The sequence below is a fragment of the Cricetulus griseus genome, chromosome 2 (assembly GCF_003668045.3).
Source record: "Cricetulus griseus strain 17A/GY chromosome 2, alternate assembly CriGri-PICRH-1.0, whole genome shotgun sequence".
Lineage (NCBI taxonomy): Eukaryota > Metazoa > Chordata > Mammalia > Rodentia > Cricetidae > Cricetulus > Cricetulus griseus.
In genome coordinates, this window is record NC_048595.1 from 188,169,388 (window position 1) to 188,192,305 (window position 22,918).

General features: G+C 39.0%; 1 protein-coding gene across 1 annotated transcript in view; it reads right to left on the bottom strand.

The window, feature by feature from the left end:
• The window catches only part of Hsd17b4 (hydroxysteroid 17-beta dehydrogenase 4), a 76,520-nt gene that overhangs the window by 15,543 nt on the left and 38,059 nt on the right, over positions 1-22,918 (bottom strand). The window contains exons 12-21 of the mRNA XM_027400882.2: positions 22,420-22,520; positions 20,498-20,734; positions 17,147-17,198; positions 12,944-13,015; positions 11,579-11,682; positions 10,131-10,196; positions 6,192-6,261; positions 5,380-5,486; positions 4,259-4,345; positions 767-853 (exon numbers count right to left, since the gene is read on the bottom strand). Coding sequence (XP_027256683.1) covers positions 767-853; positions 4,259-4,345; positions 5,380-5,486; positions 6,192-6,261; positions 10,131-10,196; positions 11,579-11,682; positions 12,944-13,015; positions 17,147-17,198; positions 20,498-20,734; positions 22,420-22,520 — 983 coding nt within the window. The remainder of the gene's footprint in view (positions 1-766; positions 854-4,258; positions 4,346-5,379; positions 5,487-6,191; positions 6,262-10,130; positions 10,197-11,578; positions 11,683-12,943; positions 13,016-17,146; positions 17,199-20,497; positions 20,735-22,419; positions 22,521-22,918) is intronic.

Sequence of the window (22,918 nt, forward strand, 5' to 3'; positions counted from 1 at the left end):
GGACCTTGTCTAAAAAATAAGGGGGAGAAGCAACAGAGGAAGACATCTGATAACAAGATCTACGTGTGTGGCTGCTCAAGTGAGTGCATCCAACCACTCGCCACACAAATTAATTATTTTTTATAAAAGGAGAGAAAACTACCTAGGTCTAACTAACTTCTCAAAAACACTGAGCAAATAATCAAGTCCTATGGTCTTCAGTTTTTGTTTCTAAAATAGGAGTAAATTCCATGAAACCTTAATTATTTCTGGCTGTAAGATATCATATGCTCTGACTTTAGATTATTCTAACAAGATGTTAATTTTTGTTCATTATATAATAACATTGTTTATGAAGGAAAAAGATCATGGGTATGAAAGTCTCAAGATTATTTAATATTTCAGGCATAGAATACAAATATTTTTATCAAAACCTTACTAAAATATAAATAATTTAATAAATAAGACATGTTATTATCTTCATATCTGCCTACAAACCTTTAAATCAAGAAAAAAGATTAGGTTACTTAACTTTTCACCTTTTTTCTCCAAATACTTTTCAAGATTTCTCATTAAAACCAAGTTAGTCATTCTTAAAACAACTATTTCCTCTTAAAAGTACCTCTTAAAAGCTATCAAAATATTTCTTTCATTCCAATTAGTTTTAAATTATGTTATTTCTGCAACAGGCTTTTCATAGCTAACGGAAATAGCCTGACCAATCCTGAAGTGACATTAACTAAGGCTCACACACAGAAGTGACTGCATGCCAGTCTTTGCAGCCTACCTTAGAAGGTATTTGAGCTGAAACCCCAGATGTAGGCACAAGATCTACATATGCATTTGAAATGACGATGTCTCCAGTCTCTTGGACCTGAAGAGTAGAAGTGGGATAGAAAATAAATACAGTTCAATCTGATGGTTTACAGTTCCATCCTGAAATGCTACAGCCATTTTAAAGAAACCTCATACTTTTCTTTGAAATAAAAAAAATTTAAAACAAAAGCTAGAAAGCCAAATAAAAGATCAATGATGTAAATAATAAAATAATAAACATGAAAAAATAAAAAATAAGAAGAAACATGAATATTTTCTGAATTAACATAATTGTTATAAGCCTGGATATAGAATCAACTGATAGTTTTTAAAGAAGGGAAAAAGAAAACAAACTATCATCAGGTCTCATCTTCCAAAATAGTAATTAAAGGAGCTGGAGCAATGGCTCAGTAGTTAAAAGCACTGAGGACCCCAGTTCAGTTCCAGTTTGGTTTCCAGTCCAGCACCCACATGAGGCAGCTCACAATCACCTGCAACTCCAGCTCTAGGAGATCCCACCCCTTGGCTTCTGTGAGTTGCTGCACTCACATGCATATACCCATATACACAACCACACAGCTACATAAACTTTAAAAATAATAAAATGATATTTTTAAAACCTAAATACTAATTTAAATGATCTAGGACAGAGCCTGGGCTCTGGTATTTTGGAGATTTCCTTTACCCAAGGCCAAGTATATTTTGAGGGGAGTCAGAGTGAGCAGTCAACTGTTGGAAATAGTAGAAGGTGTGTCATAATACCCCCATATAGAGCAAATTTGTTTTGTTAATATAGCTTAAAACTGGGTAGAAACAGATGATAATGTTTGTAAAGTCATAATTCTGGATCCTATTTCAAGTCAGAAGTATACACAATGTGAAGTAAATGTCCAAATAACCTTTTACACCTGCCATTAAAGAAACTCTCATTCCTAACCCTATATTTCAAATCATTCCAGGGACTACTCATCCATAAGAACAATACTGTAAGCCAGGCTTGTAATGTTAGCACCCAAAAGGCTGAAGCAAGAGAACTGCAAGTTCAATGCTAGCCTGGACTAAGAAAGCATGTTTCTGTACATATTGTGATATAGCAATGGATTTACAATACAGAGAACAAATTTCCAAAAGTTAAGTATCAATTGTTACAACTTTAAATTTAACTAATCCCCTAATCCCCCTTGACTACCTCCCTTCATTCTTGAAAGGAGGGAAAATACCTTCCCTACAAATATATATATATATATATATATATATATATTGAAAAGCACAGGCACAATTAATGAAAAAACAAAATACACTTTAGAAAATTGCTTTTTTATAAGCATATGAGCATATAGTTCTGAAATGTTTGTTTTAAATGTTTCTTAAAATACACTGGAAAGGAGGGAGTCAAGGTAGGAGTCTTCTACACCCCTGTAATTACTGGGGAAGGAGAAAACACTCTGAAAAGAGAAAGCATGTTTAAAGCCATTTAAAATGGGAAGAATGAATTACATTTAGGTTATTTCTCAGCCCTTTAAGTTCAGACAAAGTATCCATGGACTGTTCATGCTAGGAATGCATGAAAATAAAAACCTATAATGTTTCCTACAGTGTCATGGTCCACACAGTTGGAGTTCATGTTCTTTTGTGTTTGTGTCTTTCTTGCTTTCTTCATGGTACTATGGACTGAACCCAAGGCCTAGTGTGCAATGGCAGAGACAAGTGCTCTGTCACTGAGCAACATTCCCAGCCTATTTGCACATTAATTTTCAAGTACAACTCTTAACTCTAGGGCTGGGGTTATATATTTGCTAACACCCTGGGCTAATCCCTAGTACCAGTCCCCAGGACCCTGACTTGACCACAAACATTTTATGCAAGACAGAAAAGAGAGAGTTGAAGAACAGGAGGCAAAGATTTTAGTGAATTAAAAGGTTTCGGGCTGGAGAGATGGCTCAGAGGTTAAGAGCACCGACTTCCAGAGTTCAATTCCCAGCAACCATCTGTTATGAGATCTGGTGCCCTCTTCTGGTGTGCAGATACACATGGAAGCAGAATGTTGTATGCATAATAAATAAATAAAATCTTAAAAAAAAAGAAAGAAAGAAAGAAAGAAAGAAAGAAAGAAAGAAAGAAAGAAAGAAAGAAAAGGTTTCAGAGAAAGCCAGGGTGTGTGCACGCATGAGTGGAATGAAGAATAGAGTTTAAAGTACTACACCAGCTGGGCTTGGAAAGGCATGTATGCAATGCCAGCACTTTGAAGGCAGAGGCAGGAGGATCAAAAGTCCTAATGGAGCAGCCTGGGCTAGAGATTAAGACTCTGTTTAAATTTAAAAAAAGAAACCAGAGTGTCTGTTCCTAAGGGTAAGGCAAAACTTACCCTTAGGTCTTTAATACAGAAGAAATTTGCAAAATAAAACAAATGATATCCCTAAAGCAAAAACATGTTGTCAGCAACAGGAAGGCATTAATACTAAAGTGAAATTCTAAGTTACCAGTTCCTGGAGGGACAAACTACAGAAAAAGCAGCCCTGATACTGAAGCTTCGGAGCCATGTGGAACTGGGTTTGTACACCTACTTGCTCAAATGCTGCCCATGAGGCCATCAGCAAGTCATTACCAACACCAAGATTTTCTTAGGAACCTACATTTTCTTATATTTCAATAACAATACAGAGTTGTTATTGAAAGTTGCTATTGAAGACAACAGCATCTCCATAAATAAAAGTGTCATTGTCACTATTGGAATACTTAAGCCTGCTCTATGTGCCACAGCAACAGAAAGTTATTACCTGCTGAGCCTTGGCAACAAAAGTTGCTTTTTAAACTGTTAATAATGAAACAAACTTGAATGTCCTTTTAGTGCTTTTTTTGGAGCTTCACTAAGTCTTCCTCAAAATTACTTAACCAACAGAGAGACAACTGACTGGCTTGGCAATTATTAATTAGACCCAGATTCTATTATACAAAACGGTAATTTATAGATTTATAGGGTGTGTGTGTGTGTGTGTGTGAGAGAGAGAGAGAGAGAGACAGAGACAGAGAGAGAGAGACAGAGACAGAGAGAGAGAGACAGAGACAGAGAGAGAGAGAGAGAGAGAGAGAGATCAGACCACATGGTTTCTGTCTAGGGAAAAACTAAGGCTCCAACCTCACAGTTCTCTAGAACACAAGTAGCTGTGCCTGTAACTTAGCAAAAATGTGTTTTGAATGCCTTTCCTGTTAGACTATATAAACTGATGCTCTGATTCTCTTGAGCCAAGCTGCAAGATCTTTCCTTAGTGAGAAAAAATTTTAAAAGGCACATGAGGAATCTTAGTTTGAACTAAAAGTCAACATTAACTTTAAAAGAACTCGCAAGTTTCTCTCTCAAAGATTGCTATTACTAACTACAAAAATGGTAGCAGAGAACAAAATGACAATGACACTGTGGTGCAGGGAGTCACACAGCACATACTTCCAACTCCATCATTCATACCTTGGTTTGAAAATGAATTCTGTTTCCTTCCTTCCACATCTCAGTTTGTAGAGTTTGTCCTGGATACACTGGTTTGGCAAAACGAACCTATTAAAATAAGTGTTTTAGCAAGTGAAACTTCTACTTGGCAGGGAAGTTTCAGGGAAGGTAAAAGGAAAAAGGTAGAGAATTAAATATATTAAGCTTCATAGAAGATATCAAAAATGTAGAAAACTAACAAAGAAAGGACACTGACAGTCATGCACACACACAATAAGCAAGTTCTTTTCCCTCAAAACAAGAGAACCAGGGCTGGGAACACAGCTCCTTACTGGTGGAGTGTTTGCCTAGCTTATGTGAAGCCCTAAATTCAATTCCCAGCATTTGGTGGAGGAGGGGGGGAACACACGAAAAGGCAGCATTTTCTCATGACAAATAAAAAACCAAAACCATAATCCTATTGGTAGTGATTCTGGCAGCCACCAGAACAATTTGGAGTTCAAAGTAGCACTAATTAATATGGAATACACAGAACAAAATATTTCCACATTTTAGAACACAATCATTTATGTTACTATGTGAATCTATACACACATTGCAGAACTAGAAAAATCAATTGTGATTAAATAAAAACCATGAAAATAATGAGTGTAATTAAGGTTCAGGCATCAGAAAATGTATCTTCACTCTTGCATGGAGGATAAACTAATGAATATTTTAAAGCCATTTGACACTGCTATAGTGCCTTTGAAGCACGTATCTTTTGACTTAGACAAAAATGTTGTAGACAGAAACACTTTCCTTTGTTATTAACAAAGTGAGTAAACAGTTAAATCTTGAAATTAACTTTTAAGCACAAAACAAAAAAACACTAAGTCCCATCAGTGCTACAGGTGCTGTTATGAGAGTCCAAACCCACTCACTGATATCTTCTGTTAAGGCAAATGTAGAGTTTCAGAAGTACATATGCTGAGGCCAGGCAGAGGTGGTACACACCTTTTATCACAGCACTCCAGAGACAGAAGCAGGTGAGGCCAGCCTGGTGTACAGAGTGAGTTAGTTCCAGGACAGCTAGGCTTACACAGAGAAACCTGTCTCAACCTGCCCCTTTCCCCAAAAAAAATTATGCAAGAGACATATACCTTAATCGCCTTGAATCTTGACACATCATTATCTGCAAACTGCTGTAAAACATGCCTTGCAGAAAATCCAAAGGTGCACAATCCATGTAATATGGGCTTCTCAAAACCTAAGAAGATTTGGATACATGGAAATTTTTATACATGGAAAGTGCCATATCTAAGTATGTATTTAGTTCAGCATTTTAATGTCTTTTAAACTGCAATTTTACCATGAATTATACCATGTATTAAGAAATAGAATGCACCAAGAGAGATGGTACTACCTTTTATCACATCACTGGGGAGACAGAGGTAGGCAAAGCTCTCTAAGCTCAAGGCCAGCCTAGCCTACATACCAAGTTCCAACCTAATCAGGGTTACAGATGGAGACTGCATCTTAAAAAAAAAAAAAAAAAAAAAAAAAAAAAAAGTTCTGTAAATAGTACTTAGTACTTCCCAGTGGGAAATTAAGACATAAGTAACAAAAACTATTTTTGAAAAAGTTTGGGAACACAAAAAACTTTTTTTTATTTCATTTTGTTTGAGGCAAACCACAGTGAGTGATTTCATATAGCTTTCTAGCCTTTTAAGATTTTGTTCTCCCCTAATGACCTTGTCTCCCTTGAGATAGTCCCCATCCTTCCCCATAGCTTTATCCGAGGCCTTCAGTAGCAGCAGCTTCACTCTACCATCTGAATTTCAAGCAAACCACATACCATTTCCTGACTACTTCATACCTTTCTATAGCCTCTGAATAAATATGAAAACTACCTTTTCAATGCTATTCAAATTACCAGTCATAAGCATTACTTCAATATTTTTCAGTGACTCACCAGCAATGCTAGCGAAGCTAGGGTCGATGTGTAAGGGATTCCAGTCCCCGCTGAGGCGGTACAAAGCAGCCTGCAGAGAAAAATCATCACTGAACTCAGTGTTTTCTAAGAAAGCATTAAGTGTAGGACAGGAAGTGCTGCCAACTATTGATTAAAATATATAATGTACATAAATCTAGACTGTGATCAAAGAGATAACTAATTTTTACAAAAACAAAATTCCCTGTAACCTTAAGTTTTAATGAGGACTTTTGCTGTAATCAGTAGAGTGAGGGATAAAACAATAAGAAAGGAAGGCAAGAATTACACCCCCACCCCCCATCCCACCTAAAGGGAAACCACAGAAAGGGAAAACCCAATAGAGACAGGTAAAGAGTTAAAGTCTATTTCAGCCAACCAAAATCTATGCCAACTTTCTTAATTTTTTTTTCTTTGAAATCTGTAACATAATACTGGACAGATAGATAAATGTCAAAGCCTTCTCACTAACTTCCATCTTTCTGGCACACTAAATCCTGAATATCAGCTCACGCACCAAAAACAAACCAATAGCTTGCCAATATGAGTCAGTGTATGTATAGCTCAAATTTTCACATTACTAATTTAAATAGGTAAGGCAAGAAAAGCAGAAAAATGTAGGGAAAGCCATCATTTTCTGGTATTTAAACCATGCAGTTCTCAACCTAGAATGTTCTCCAGGGTTAAAGGGAAGAAACTCATGAGACAGCTGGGCATTTAATGCATCTTTATAATAGCTTGTTACAGTCTGCCGGACCTGCCTCAACATCTTTTCCTTAACAAGTCTGCTTACGTGAGAATTTCACTTTTCAGTGGCTCAGTATTCTTTACAAGATTCTGTGTGTTAGAAAATAAAAGTTATTTCTTTCAAAAGCCATACACAAACAGTTAACACTAGGAAACTACACACTATCTGCTATCGTGTATACTACGAAAAAAGACACATCTCTGGATCAAAATGAGAAGTTGTCAGACATGACCTACATAATCGGCTTTGATTCCAGAGGGACTAGAATCCACATCCACCCTATCACTGCTAAGCAAGTTTCTCCACCAAGCCTCAAGCTAGGAGGACTCACTTTCAAAGAACAACTGCAGAAATTAAATGAGATAAAACTCATGGGTATTGTCTCAGTGAACATTAGCAATTTCTAGATCTTTTTACAAGGGTTTAGCAACAGTGTAAGTCAACAAAGTCTCTGATTAGTACTTGATTAGAGCCCTGTCCACACAGAGGACAGAGTATGCATGCCTGCGGATGCAAGCCCCAGAAAAGTGTGCATGCCTGAGGATGAAAACCCCAGAAAGCATCTCTTTTGGAGAAGAGGATAAGACAAAAATATCCCCCAAGAAATTGCATGGGACTGAACTAGACCTTCTGAATATGGGTGACTGTTATGTTGCTTGATCTGTTGGGGGTACCTGGCAAAGGTACCAGAACCTATCCCAGGTACATGAACTGGCTTTTTGGAGCCTATTCTCTATGGTGGGATACTTTGCTCAGCCTTGATACAGGGGGTCCTGCTTCAACTTGTTATGCCAGACTTTGTTGACTCCCTAAGGAAGGCCTTACTCCTTCAGAGAAGTGGATGGAGGGAAGGGGTGAGGAGGGGGTATGGGAGAAGGGGAGGAAGGTGGAATTGGGGTTGGTGAGTAAAATGAAAAATAAATTTAAAATAAAAAAAAATGAAAAGCACCAAGGTGGAATTTGAGGCCCTGCTGAGACAAAGAAAGCTAAAAAACCATTCCAAAACAAAACAGCTCCCTACAGTACTCTCTACAGCCATCCATCAAGGAAGTAGCAAACAGCATTTTGCTATGGGGAAGGGATGCCACAGTTCCAAACTAGCAATCTTGGTAGCCAAGCCATCAGCACAGAGGTAAGCAGATGGTGTAGCTTTACAGGACTGCATCTCAGTGTTGTTCTCGCTGCTGCTGATGGTTCTGTCTCCCTCCAGTACGCTGATCTGTTTGTCTTTCTCCCAACTACTCTCTACCTATCCTTTCAGTTATTGCCCTCATTTTCATTTTCTTTTCTCATGTATATGGGTGCTTGGCCTGCTCGTATGTCTGCAAACCCAGAGTATTGTGTGAGAATCAAGATTCACTAGACTCAGTACAGGTGAAGTGAAGTTTATTTGGGAAGAATGCACTTACACAAGAAACAAATGACTGCCACAGGTTCCTGCTCCAAGGATGCCAACCCTGCCGCCGCCGGGATGCTCTCTGTGACCCACAACCAGAGCAGGAAGCAAGAGAGAGCTCTAAGACCCAAACCTAATCTTTATCCCTTGTCAAGTAGGCACCTGTGACCACGCCCCTTTGGGTGTGAAGATGGATGTCACTACACCAGAAAGACCAAAAGAAAGTGTTGGGCCCCTAGAACCAGAGTTACAGAACTTTGTGAGCTACTTTGTAGGTGTTGGCAATTGAACCCGATTCCGGTAGAAGAGCAAGCCAGAGCTCTTAACCCCTGAGCCATCTCTCCAGGTTCCTTCATTTTCTATTTCATTGTTCCTTTTCTTCCTCAGTTTCTCAACTTATTACACTAAGTCTGTTTGTTTTTAATTGTTGCCTTTCATCTCCCATGTGTCCTTAACAACAGGGCATCTCCATATCCCTTTTATGGTTCCCATGGGGGGTGTATCACTTATACTGTATGTTACTTCTGCCCTTTCAGTCTCTAGCCTAGTCATGGGTTTACACTTGGCTATTTCAATCTGTCAGTCAGTGTTCCTCAGAAACCGTTTAGATGAAGCTCCTTCATGTGGAGTATTCTTTTAGAAGGGTTGATGCAAACTTTGATTTCCCAAGAATGGTGCCCCACTTCCACCCGGCTCTGAAGGAATCTGATGCCCACCTATCTTCTTCAGCAAGTTAGCTCATCATTATCTTTCAGGTCCTCGAGGTTATTTTATCATCTTTAAAGTCGGTTTTACCAGGATCCCTCTCAGTACTAACTTACTGAAAATTTGCATTTCCTGGTCTATGCAAGCAATGCAGACAGTCCTGTGAAGCATTTGTGACATTTTAGATTTTCAGCCCCATAAAGGGATGGCCTAAATCTGAAAGGGTCCCCAAAAAGAAGACCCTGTTTTGAGTCATATCTGCTGTCGATTTAGCACAGAAATGATTTTAATAAACAATTATATTTTAACGGGAAATACAACCGACTCAATAATAACTGAAATTCTGACAATATAATCAGCATTAGACATATGTCTAGTGAAACTACAGTTTGTTTCTCATTCTCCTCAAATACAATGCCTGGTATTGAGAGCCGTTCATTGTTTGGCCTTTTTACATCACTGCACAGAAATCTTTATTCTTCATGAAACACTTGTTTTACTTGTACGGTCAAAGTCAGCTACCAGTGAAGAAACTCTCCTCTATGGACATTTAAACAGCATATCTGGGAAGTGGCATTTATAAGGCTAAAACTATACAGTTGTGTTTGCTTGCTAAATAAAAAGATACTAACATAAAAAAACCAGCATAAATTTATTCTTTAGTGGCACAATTTTTCCATTTTTTTGTAAAGATCTGCCCACACACATTGTCCTCCATTACCCACCAATGTAAATGAGACTTCACCCTTCACATTTGCTGATGCCCATCATGCTTCCCCCTCTCTGCACTCTGCTGTACTTCTCAACCTCTTCCCTGACAACCTGAAAGCCCTGTATCTCTGAGGAGGGAACATCCACACACCATCTTTCTGCCAAGCCAGTCATCGCCAGCAAACCTTTCCGCCTATCACTCCAAGGAGTGCCCTTCTCCAAGGACTTACTCTACAAAGCAAAGCCTTGTGTTTCATTTTTCCGTGCTTGGAATAAGATGCTGGAGTCACTCCTAACGACATACACAGGTATAGGGTATGAACAGAACAGTATATGAGCCTGATGGATCAGTACTTCTCACCTGATTTAGTGAAGTGCTGTCCCTCAGTACAGCATCAGGGGGTCGTTTTGGTACAGCTACAGCTGCCTGGAATCAGAAGACATTGTGTGTCAGTTTAAATATATATGATTCTCTAACAAAACTGACATCCAATAAACAACGATGTGTCAATAAACTCTGCAAACTGGATAAAGGATTTTTTAAATGTACAGAGAAAAATGATATTTAAAATTTCATAACTCCTAACTTTTTTAAATTATAATTTTTCTAAAATGATTCTTTTCAATATAAGAAATATTATCAGAACTATTCTCAGGTCACAGAGGACAAAAGACAGTTTTTTCTATGCAAAAAGAAGATGACAACAATTTACATATTTTAGTTTGCCATGTTAATAAAAATAATACATTATCAGCTTTTTTAATTTGATTTTAATTATTAATTATGTGGAGGGTACACAGGAATGCAAGTGCACATGGGGGCACACACCTTCAATCTCAGCACTCAGGAGACAGAGGCAAATGTATCTCTGTGAGTTAAAGGCCAGCCTGGTCTACAGAGCAAGTTCCAGGACAGCCAAGGCTACACAGAGAAACCCTGTCTCAACAAACAAAACAAAAAAAGGGGTATGGGGGAGAGGGGGAGAGGAGATCAATTGTGCCACTATTACACAGTTGTTAATAATAAAGTCAGCTATTCTAATTACAGCATTGATGATTTTTCACTATGAAATACTAAGTTTAGATATCACCAAGTTTCTTCCAAAAATCCCAAAAACACAATCCTAAAAGGCCACAAGGAAAGAGGCTGCTTCCACAATAAGAGACTGCTGCTGCTTTTCAAAAGCAATTTTAACTTCTTTTTAAGTGTGTGATGTGGGGGCTGGGGGAATAGCGAAGGGAGAAAGGAAAGCTACCAAGGAAAGACTCAGTCAGAGTCTAGTAAGTCAGTCTTATAGAGTGAAGGAAGCTGGGTACAGGGGCTCACGCCTACAACCCTAGAACCCTGGGAAGCTGAGGCAGGAGGACTGCTACAAGTTTGAAGCCAACCTGCTCTATAGAATTAGATTTCATCTGAAGAACACAAAAAGGGGGTGGGGCTGGAGAGACAGCTCAGCAGATTGAGTATACACTGCTCTTGCAGGAGACTCGTTTGGTTCCCAGCACCCACCAGGAGTCTGATGCCTCCGCTTGCCAGACATCTGTAGATCCCACACACATACAAATAATTTAAAGAAAGTAGACAGTGGTCACTAGACAGGAAAGATGTGGTAGAAAGGAGTGCAATGCCACAAACCAGCCAGTGTGGACCAGCAAGCAACATTTATCAAGAGCATGAAATTCCCAAAAAACAAATGATCTATGTTCCAGGATATGCTTTTTTCTAACTTACATTTTGAAACATATACTGAGTTGCTATCATATGCCCCATTAAAATGTACAAACATTACACCTCAAAAAAAGTCTTACTTTGAGTTTTTCTGACGTCCGTTTTCCACCAAAGCCCCCAGAGCCAACAACAAAAACAGAGAACTGATTATAGCATATAAGTTCCTTCCCAGAATAAGAATGGACTATAAAAGAAGCAAAATAGAAAAAAGAATTATTACACACAATATGTCTAGTTAGTGAAGACAGGCTTAACAATTTCTTCAATAATTAAATAAACAAAATACGGCTAGTGCAAAGGTTAGCATTTACAGTGAGCATGGGGTTTTGCAAAGCTTGACTAAGGTGTGCTCATCTCCAGACTCTGGCAGCAGGGAGAGCTCCCCAGCCCTTCACCATGAATGGTGGGGATTTTACCTCTTAAATCCCCCAACTAGCACATATATCTCAAGGTTTATCTGCCACCAACATTTCAAACAATTCCTCAAGGAAATTCAAGCTACCACACTCAAACTTTGAAGCACTGTCAAAGCACTGCAGAAGAACATGGGACTTAAAGAGACAGTGCCCATGAATGGGATACAGGAATGGCCCATCAGATCCCTCCTGCCTGTTTAGTTCACCACTCTATCCCTAGGACAAAGAATGTACAATACAAAGAAGGTTCCTCCTGCCTCAGCCAACTGAATGCTGAGATCATTATCAGGTGCAACCATTCATGGTTTTTAATGCATTTTTACCAAAATTATTTCAACTTCCAATGTGTTTACCAAGATGCAACCCCATGGTAAGTCAAGGAGCACTGGCATGGTCTCTAGTATTTCCCTCAGAAACAACAAATCCGGCAGAGCTGACATTTCCACAGTTCTTAGGAGCAAACTTTACACCTCTATTTCTTTTCTTCTTCTTAAACTTAATAAACTTCTGCACTATCTTAGCTTACGTTTAATTACTTACACTTTATTAACTCAATACTTATTATAAACTACAAGCTTTTTTCTACCACAGATAAAATGTGGCTACAATGTTTAAACTATATTATGAGTTCAACAGTCTTAAATGCAGTCTAGAAATCCAACTGCAATCTAGAATAATCAAGTTCCAAATAGCTAACACAGAAAAGAGCATCAATAACACAGCCCAGCTGCATCAACCCTGCCGCAGTAGGAATAACTCTTCCTGTGATCTATACAGGGACACATACCTCATTTCTGTGCTTTAGTTATATTGTTTCAACCCTCTGACATTTCCCATCTGCCCTAGCCTTAGCCCCAACTCCCCCTCCTGCCTTATGTTTGTTAAAGACCCTATGATTTTTAAAAATGCTTACTTTGCTCTTACAAATTATAAAATGAATATAATGTGGATCAATCTCTGTGGTGAAGAATGTTGCATGCAAAACCTATCACTCTAATGATATCATTATAAAAATTACAGATGTCTTACCGTCCATAACAATCACTATGCCAGATCCTTTATCCAGGATGTCAGCAACAACTGCTTCACATTTTAGTTCTCCTAAAATTAAAGTAAGATAAATAATTACATTAAGACATCAAGGAATCTACCATGGTTTCCACTTGCTTCAGCAAAGCTAAAAAATTGTGGTTTTAAATATTTCCCCTAACTTACCACTAAAAAAGTGTAATTGCTTCTACAGAACATGTAAATCACTAAATTTGAAACACTAATATTTCTGATATGAAATTTTGAAACACTAATATTTCTGGTATGATTTTCTTTAAATTGTCATTTCCAATGATGGTGACTCCTCTTGCATCTAAATATCAGGTAAGCACCAATCCCATTTACCTCATTCCTTCTCAAATCTCTATAGCTTCTGTGAAACATGTTCTAAGTATTCTTCTCTGAACTTTTGATTCCTCATTGAACTGGTTAAACTCAGTGGGTGACAAAACAAAAGCAAACACAAAAAAATAAATAACAATTGGGGAGAGCTTGTGGAGAGAAGGCAGTTGGGAAGGGTGGGAGAAAGTAAGAAGGAGGGGGTGAGGATCACCAGAAAGTATTAGATACAAGTATGAAACTGTCAAATATTCATTTCTTTAAGACCTGCCTTTCTCTTTTACCTACACACTGGACTAACACCCAGTCCCCAACCACACAACTTGAACATCAGCTTTGACTCACAGAAAGCAAATCCATGTTAATACTTGAATGTACAGAGATAGGTAGATTTTTATCTCAATCCCAAATCAAAGTCTATGAACTGCTATTTGAGGATTTAATAGGGAAACAGCATACGCATTTGCATCTTAGATTCAGCAATATGGCTGCAGTGAGGTGAAAGTCCCTTTGGAATAGGAATAGAGGTAGAAGACACTGAGAAGGTGAGGGAGGAACAAAGTCAGCAAGAGGAGGGGAAGCAGAACAGAAAGTGAAGGCTCCGGATGCACAGAGAACCAACTTCCTAAGTATCTACCAGTGGGAGACAGTGAAAGAGAAAAGCAATTCAAAGACCTTCGGAGTGATGCTTCCCCAAACCAAGCTTGTTGATGACTGTTCCTTCAGAATGGAGACCAAGCCTCGTTACCTGACTTTCAAGGCCTGTGACAACCCATCTTGCCTCTTTCTATTCTCAAACCTTGCTACACTCCCAACTCATCCTTAAGGAAGGGAGAACTGTCCTCAGACCCCAACAGCCTCTACCTCCAGAGTGCTAGGATTGAAGTGGTGCCACCATGCTTGGCTTGAATCTTAAATTTTCTGTATTCTTATTTCCTAAAGAATAAAATTTTAAACTACATAACAAACACAAAGAGACACTACTGAAGACAAAGAACTCACAAGAAACACAACTTGAGGCTAAAGATGTATAAGAAATCAAGAAAAGTATTATCCATACCTTCCTAATATATCAAGTATAACTGTAATCATTTGGAGTATATAATCCCTAAGGGCAATATTTAATACACATCTACTTACTTAACAATGGTTCCCCAAATGAACCCACTAAGCTGGCTATGCATGAAACATACAGGGACCTTTATGAAATCTCTCACACACACAAACAAACAAGATCTAGGGCTATGGCACAGAATTTATATTTCACTAAAATAGAAGGTAATATAATAGCCCAGATAATTCTGACATAGCCAGGTTTGTTTTTGTTTTTGTTTTTGTTTTTGTTTTTGTAAAGCATCTAACATCTGATACTATAACATTCTACCTTGGAAATGTTAAGTAATTCCATAGTCACCATAAACTGTGTATTGTCTCAGACTAAATAAACAGACTAGAAATATACTCTGCAATATAATTAAACAAAGCTATTACACTTTAAAAGCAATTAACAAAGCTCAGAGTTTAAGGGGGCTACTTGCTGATTCTATATTATATGATGTGAAAAGATACTAAGTCCTCCTTTGCTTTTAACCACCTTATTTGGCAACACACACACACACACACACACACACACACACACACACACCCTGGGCAAACATTCTGACATCAAAAAATACATAAAATTTTGTGAAAGAATAAAAATATGGGGTGGGTACATGTCCTCTCTTATCTGTAATTCTTAGCTCCAAATCCTCAGATATAAGCATACAACATGGAATAATCACCACAAAAGCTGCAAAGTATAAAGGAATAATTGGGGACTGGGGAAATGGGAAGATAAAGGAATAATTGGGGAGTGGGAGATGGTAGGGGAATCGCAGAATACAGGCGATATGAAGTAGAAAATGGAACGATGAGGAAGGGGTTCCAAATGCAAAGGAGGGAGTGAGGTCAATACAGGAGGAGGAGGGACAGGAAGAGGGACAAAGAGCACCAAGGTTGTTTGATAAAGCCTTAAGGCATCATACTGTTTTCTATTTACCTAAAGTTATATACAATACATAAAAATGTATGTGCATATGCATATAAACACACACAAAATAAAAGAAGTTAAGTTACTTTGGATAATGCTCCCCAACAAGAGCCATAAACTAACAAAAAAAAAACAGTACTGGGCATGTGAAACATCCTTCTGAATGGTTGGTCAGGGTAATTCAAGTAGCTCCCAAAACAATATTATTGATATAGCCCTTGGTTGCTTCTCATGGGTTGGCCCCTATTGCTGAAGACACCACACACTTAGACCTGGACCTAACCTGAACACCTTTTTTCTTCATTCTAGCTTCCATGGTTCCAGAAAATGCAAACTATTAGGGGAGGAGTGCCATTAAACAGTTCTATGCAGATGCAATACCCATAAACCCTGGCAACTGCCATCATGACAAGACACGCATAAAGGTGTCACAAGGGTGCATATAGCTGAAGGGTGGTAACCAACGGCTGTCTAATTGGACTAAGGACCACTCAACATGAGGGAAATCATGCCTGGTACTGGAAATCTAGCCAGCTTCCTGGGTCTAGTAAGGTCATGGACATTAGAAGAGAATACTACCCCAATGTTCCAGACTAGCATAATTCCTTACTACATTCTAAATCTTACCTTTATACCCCCAGGCAAGTGTAGCTACCACCCTTCGTCAAAGAAACCTCTCTCTATAGCAAATGAAAGTGATCAAAGAAAACCATAACGGGACACAATGTACAGATCAATGGATGGTAGGGATCCAAGCCCCAATAATTATATCTACATCACATGATCAACAGATCATGGAAAACCCAGCCCCCGTGGAAACATCTACATCACAACTCCTCCATCTATGGCTCAGGACACATCATGAAGAAGGAGGCACAAAGACTGAAAGAGCCAGAATTTCAGGAAATCTCCTATGACACAGTCTCTCCTAGATATGACTGAATACGTAAGGCTAGTGCAATGGCACTGTCAATGGACTTGTTAACATAAAAGGAAGGAAATTCCAGAGTCCCACTCCTTCACAAAGAACTATAGGCAACTATAGTTAAGGAGGAGAATTATCCTCTCCCAGGAGACTCAAAGATGAGTAGCTGAGAGGTACTAGAGGGCTGGAGGGGGTGATGTAAAGCTGTTTCAATTAAATACATATTTTAAATGAAAAAGATGGAGCTGGGGACATAGTTCAGTCAGCAGGGTGCTGCCTACTATTCAAAGTGGTTCCATCCTAAGCACCACACAAACCTTGTGTAGTTGCTCAAGTCTTAACTCCAGTAATCAGAAAATAGGAGGAGGAGGGTCAGAAGTTCAAGGTCATCCTGTGCTAGAGAAAAAGTTGGAGGTCACCCTGGGCCACAAGAGGCCTTATCTCAAAAAAAAAAAGAGAGATATAGACAGACAGACAGACAGAAAGAGAGAGAGAGAGCTGTGTGAACATCCAAAGTATTACTGAGAAAAGAAAAAAAATGATTAGGTAGGTTTGGTTTTCTTTTCTTCCAAGGGAATATGAAAAATTACAAATGCTGTATCTTTCAGCATTGCTTGCTTTATGCAAAACAACCACAGGAACTGTAACTGATACACAACCATAAAGTATATATGTCACTACAGATAAACTGGTAATATTAAATCAATAGCTTTACTGTTAGTGGAAGACAATTAGGGACTGGTTAACATCACTGACTCTGAGGTTACACATGGATGCTTCTGATACCTTGTTGGGTTGGACTATGCCAATTTAACATAATGGGATGACTTGGGAGTTAATCAGAAAATTAAACATAGAACTAGGCAATTAGTTCACATAAACTCACCTGATCGAGGAAGTGGTTTATACAACTCCAAGTATTGCTCCCCATGAAGAACCTATGTTACAACAAATGCAATTTTATTAGCAAACTCTCTTGAACCAGTGTCAAACTGTGAGTACTACTAAGCACAGGTAATATTTTACTATCCACACACCACATCAGTATCCTTCCTGTGTCATCTGTCTCAGTATGGTTTTTACTTCTTAATCATGCAATGCAGAAATAATTAGCATGCCAGCATAAAGACAAACAGATCTTTTGGAGTAGAGAAGATAAATTTGTGCTCTTAGAATTCAGGCATCCTTATTGACTATACATGGTGGAACCACTCAATCAGGCTCTGTTCCAGGTGCTTACAATAATGCCTAGAACATATTGGGTATTCAGTAAATATCCACTCAGTAAAAATGAACCAATGGGCCAGGGTGGTAACTTTAAGTTACACAGAGTAGAGATGACTCAACTAAAACACAAAGATAAACCTTATCAGCATATCCAAAGGCAAAAACACCATTAATGTCAATATTCCCTCTGTATATCTCAAAGAGTAGAAACCAAGTACTGCAACCTGAGCTCAGTGCAGCAAAGCACCACATGCAAGTAAACCTGAGTGGAATGTCTACATCCAAGTGCCTGCATCTACTACAGCAGGACAGCTCTCCACTCTTCCCCAAAACACAGAAGGAAGAAAGGAGTGGAGCACGGATGATAGGAAACAAAAGGAGTGCATTTCACACTGCGCCATGCTGCCCTGAAACCCAAAACAAGGAAAACTGAGAAACAGATTTCCAGATGGCTGTCACTATTGACCACAGACTGTGAACATCTTACCTGATTCAGCATATAATACAGGAGAGGGATTAAGAAGGCAGAGTGCCCGGCACAGGTTTCCAACCCTTCCTCCCAATGTTATCAAATATTCTAAGAAAATGAGTTCCTATTACTCCAACAGGAAAGCCATCAGCAATGGGCTGATCAATTCAACCTGATAGAATGCCCATAGTGATGAGTCAAGTCACCACTGCTGGAGTCGGCTCACACCTACATATGGAACTAAAACAGACCCTAGGTCAAGTTTTCTTAAGTTATTTCTTCCTTCTTGAAATATTTTATTCTGGCTTTTTTAATGTCAAGTTGTTGGTGCTGTGGACCATCCTACCCAATTTGTTTTGCTAATTTTTCCTCATCTCTTCAACTTCTAAACACTTCAGGGCCCTAAACTCAGGCATCTTCTCTACCTAAATTCACAGATTAGGTGATGATAGCTAGTCCCACGCTTTTAAACATTACCTGAATGCAGAGGATCCTGGTTAGATCTTTCCTTACCACCCTAGACACCATCAACTATGCCTTCCTCATCTCCACTTAAATAATACCAGACAGCTCAGCCTTGTTCAAAACAAACTCCTGACCATCCTTCCTTAGGACAAGTACATGCAGGCTGGAGAGATGGTTCAGTTAGCAGTGCTTGCTATGGAAGCATGAGGGCCGGAGTGTACCCAGAACCCATGGAGAAGACCCAGATGTGGCAGTAAATGCTCAAAATCACAGTGCTGGGTGGGTGAACACAGGCAGATCCCACCTGGGCTTGCAGCCAACCAGCCTAACCTAATCAGCAAATCCAGACCAATGAGACCCTGTCTCAAAAACAAGGTAGATAGCACCTGAGAAATGGCACCTTGTGCTGACCTCTGGCTTCTGTGGACACCCATACATGTAAGTACCCACATGCACATGTACACATTACAAGAAAAGGTAGGTGTGTGTGTGTGTGTGTGTGTGTGTGTGTATGTGTGTGTGTGTGTGTGTGAAACTATGAACGACAGAACATGCCTATAATTCAATTCTAGCACTCAGACAGATGAGACAGGAGGATTCCAAGTCTAAGGTAAGAATGGGCTATATAGCAAAACTGTCTCAAATTATGCAGGGGGAGGCATACAATAATGTATCATATGCAAATACTATATAGTAGGTATATATTAATATATGTATTTATACATAATTATATCTACATGATTTCTGTTGTTTTAAACGATCACCTCCCTCCTTACCTTCTTTGTACTTTAGTTTAGAGCTTTTGCTTGGATTACTACAATAGACTCCTCAATGGTTTCTCAGCTTCTGCACTTGCCTCTCATACTCTTCTCCACACAGGAAGATTGAGTCAGAAAGTGAACATGTCTGGTTCACATCACTCCTCCCATGCTCATTAAGAGCATCAGCTGAAGGGAAGCTAGACATTCATCCCATCCCTAGCCATGAAGCTATTGGCAATTGGTAGCCGTCTGGGAAAAGGAGAGACAGTTTTCTCTAAGAGCATAGCTCTGGTATATTAACCAGGCTTCAATCAAAGACTGCACATCCAATAATACATGGGCAGCACAAATTGGTCTTGTTGAGCTTTCAAAAAATAAAGAAAGGACTGGATAGATAGCTCAGTGGTTACGAGCACTGGCTGCTTTTTCAGGCATCCTGAATTCATTTCCCAGCAACCACATGATGGCTCACAACCATCCTGGTGCCCTCTTCTGGCCTGCGGGGATAAATGCAGACAGAATCCTATACACATAATAAATAAATAACTCTTTTGAGAGAGGGAAGGAGGGAGGGGAGGGAGGGAGACAAAATTGGGTGGGTAGAAAATGGGAGGTGAATCTGGGAAGAGTTGGGGGTGAAAGAATGAATATGATCAAAACACACTGTATGAAACTCTCAAAGAACTAGAAAAAAATTAAAGGAAATCTTATGGAGCAAAAGGAGTATAAACTAAAATTCTTATAATTGCCACAAGGCTTCCTTCTCATAAGAGCCATGAATAGGCCCTCTCTGTACTCTACAGTTAAGACTGATGCAGTGTTGTTCCAAAACAAGTCAAGTACATGCTACCTCGGGGCCTGTTTATGCTAGAGATCCATCCCCCAGATAATTAGTGGGTGTTCTCCTTCATCACTGTCGTAAGGTAAAGATTGCCTATAACTCTATGAATAAAGAAGCCAAAGCCTAGAGCAGTTACTTACAATTACAGTAACAAGCAAATGGTAGAGACAGAATTAACATTATCCCAGGATTACAGGACTGCATATGAGTATTTTCTTCACAGAATTTTAAACTAACTCTCCCCTATTTTATTTGTGAAAAGAAAAATCAAAAGATATATTAAATCATTATTCCTAAGCCAACCACCATAGTCAATTTTACTTCAATATAATCTTTATATACATGTGTGTGTATTCATATTATATATAAATTGTATGTATATATGTAGTTTGTAATAATAATATAGTATGAGACATTCATCAACAATACTTAAACAGGGAAAAAAAATAACCAAAAGTTTCTTAGTAGGCATACCTTTGCAAAGTTGATTGACAGCCCAGGAATCTCTGCTAGCCCTCCATTCATCATGGCCTTCTGAGCAATGATAACTCCAAAGGTGGGCAAACAGGAGAAGTCAGCACTTCCTTCATACACAAACTTCAAATCCTTTGGATTCTTGACTGAAGCACCTACTCCAAGGGCATACATAATACTCTCCAATTCCGTATATGAAGAAGAAAATGAAGGAAGCTTATAGCCAACAGCACGAGCCTAAGAGAAAAACAGGAAGACTATTGCCCTCCACAGTAACATCACATCTGTTGGCCCCAACTTCAAATCATAACTATAAGCTAGCAATGTTCTCAGGCTCAACATCAGATTTCTAACAGATAACTACAGCTTCCTGGGTCACAAAATACCAGGGCAATGTGTAATAAATGATTTTTCTCATATACTACACTTCCTTTTTTTCCTTTTAATAAAAAAAGATTTTTTTCTCACATAATATAAGCTGATTACAGTTTCCCCTCCCCTCTACTCCTTCCCATTCCTCCCCACCTCCCCTTCATCAGGATCCACCCCTTTTGTCTCTTGTTAGAAAACAGGCTTCTAAGGAATAATAATAATGTAAAATATAATACAATATGATAGAATAAAGCAAAAACTATCACATGGAACTGGGATAAAAAAAACAGAAGGAAGGGTCCAAGAAACAGGTAACAGACACAGAGAGCCACTCGTTCACACACTCGGGAATCCCACAAAAACACTAAACTGGAAGCCATAATGCATAATATATACATCAAGAACCTGTAGGGTGAAAAGAGAGAAATATATATACATATATAATAAAAATTAGTTTTCTTATATTAGTTTTATAGATAATAAAAATAAAGATAAAGCTATATATGTGTACATAAATTATACACATATACATATATTTATATCTCCTGACCTGACATTATAATCATCCAGTTGGCAAGAGAAAGGGAAACATGACCAAGAACCTGTAGGACAGAGTCCCCATGAGCCATCGATGCCATCCCCCAAAAATTTGTCAAAAAATTAAAATCTATTTCAAAAGCACTTAAAGTTAATCATGAAGAAGAGAGAGTGAATGGGCAGAATGAGGACTGCACATGGAGGTTGACTGACGGGAGCACCACACATGAACACTCGATCCCACGTAATGGCAGACTGACGGGAGCATCACACATGAAAACACTTTTCATCTACAGTAGAGGAAACAGCTTTCTTTCTCTTCCATCCAGTATCTTCCTGTGTTACTTTTCAAATAGCAGCTGGGCATTGGTGGCGCACGCTTTTAATCCCAGCACTCGGGAAGCAGAGGCAGGTGGATCTCTGTGAGTTCGAGGCCAGCCTGGTCTCCAGAGCAAGTGCCAGGACAGGCTTCAAAGCTACACAGAGAAACCCTATCTCAAAAAACCAAAAGAGAGAGAGAGAGAAAAATAGCAAGGAGAGTGTCAGCTAGCTACCCCTAAAACAGCTCCTACACTTATCACACAGAAATGCCCAGGGCAGAAGCTGAGCAGCTTTGGAAAAAAAAAACACCCAAATCCCCTCTCTCCTCTCAAAACAGATCTCCATCAATGCAAAAAGCATAGTACAGGCCAGAAAAATCTCCAAGGAAAGGTGGAAAAGAAGAATAGAGTTATGTGAACAGCTTCAGAATTAACTTCAGGCCACATGCTCATGTGGTCGTCGTGAATTCCCTGTATGTCACACTTAGCCTTATTCCAAAGACAATCATAAACAGTTTCTGAAGACATACCACTAATTTTCTCCATGAGGAACGACACTGACTCTCTCCAAAAGGAAAGCTAAAGGAAGGGAGGGAGGGAAGGAGGAAGGGAGGGAAGGAGGAAGGGAAGGAGGGAGGTAGGGAGGGAGGGAGGAGGGACTGTAGGTTGGCTTCAGGCACTTCCCCAACTTACAAATCCTGATGTGGCTGTAGATGTCGAATGACTGGTGTGATTTTGTGAGACTCCTTCTGAATCTATCTTATGTAAAATTTCAATTACACGACCCGTTGATTCTACAATTAAAAAGATAGAGCTTTGCTGTGAAACCCTAGTAAAGAAAACTGCAATGTGCTAAAGAACATCCACCACACACTTCCACTGATCTTTCTCTTCCAGTGGATGGCCCAACACCCATGACACTCAACTAAATGGGTTATTAAAAAAACACCAACAAAGAGGACATGAAGTTGAGACTGGAGTACAGGTAGGAAGATAGAAAGTGGACATGGGAGCAGTTAGAGGATGGAGTGAGGTGAATATGATCAAAATACGCTGTACACATGTATGAAGTTTTCAAAGAATTAATTGAAAATATATTTTTAGAAGGATTCCACATAAACTGGATTGTACTTGGTGATACAGTGCTTGCCCAGCATGCCCAAGGTCCTGGGTTCTACCCTCAGCACCAAAA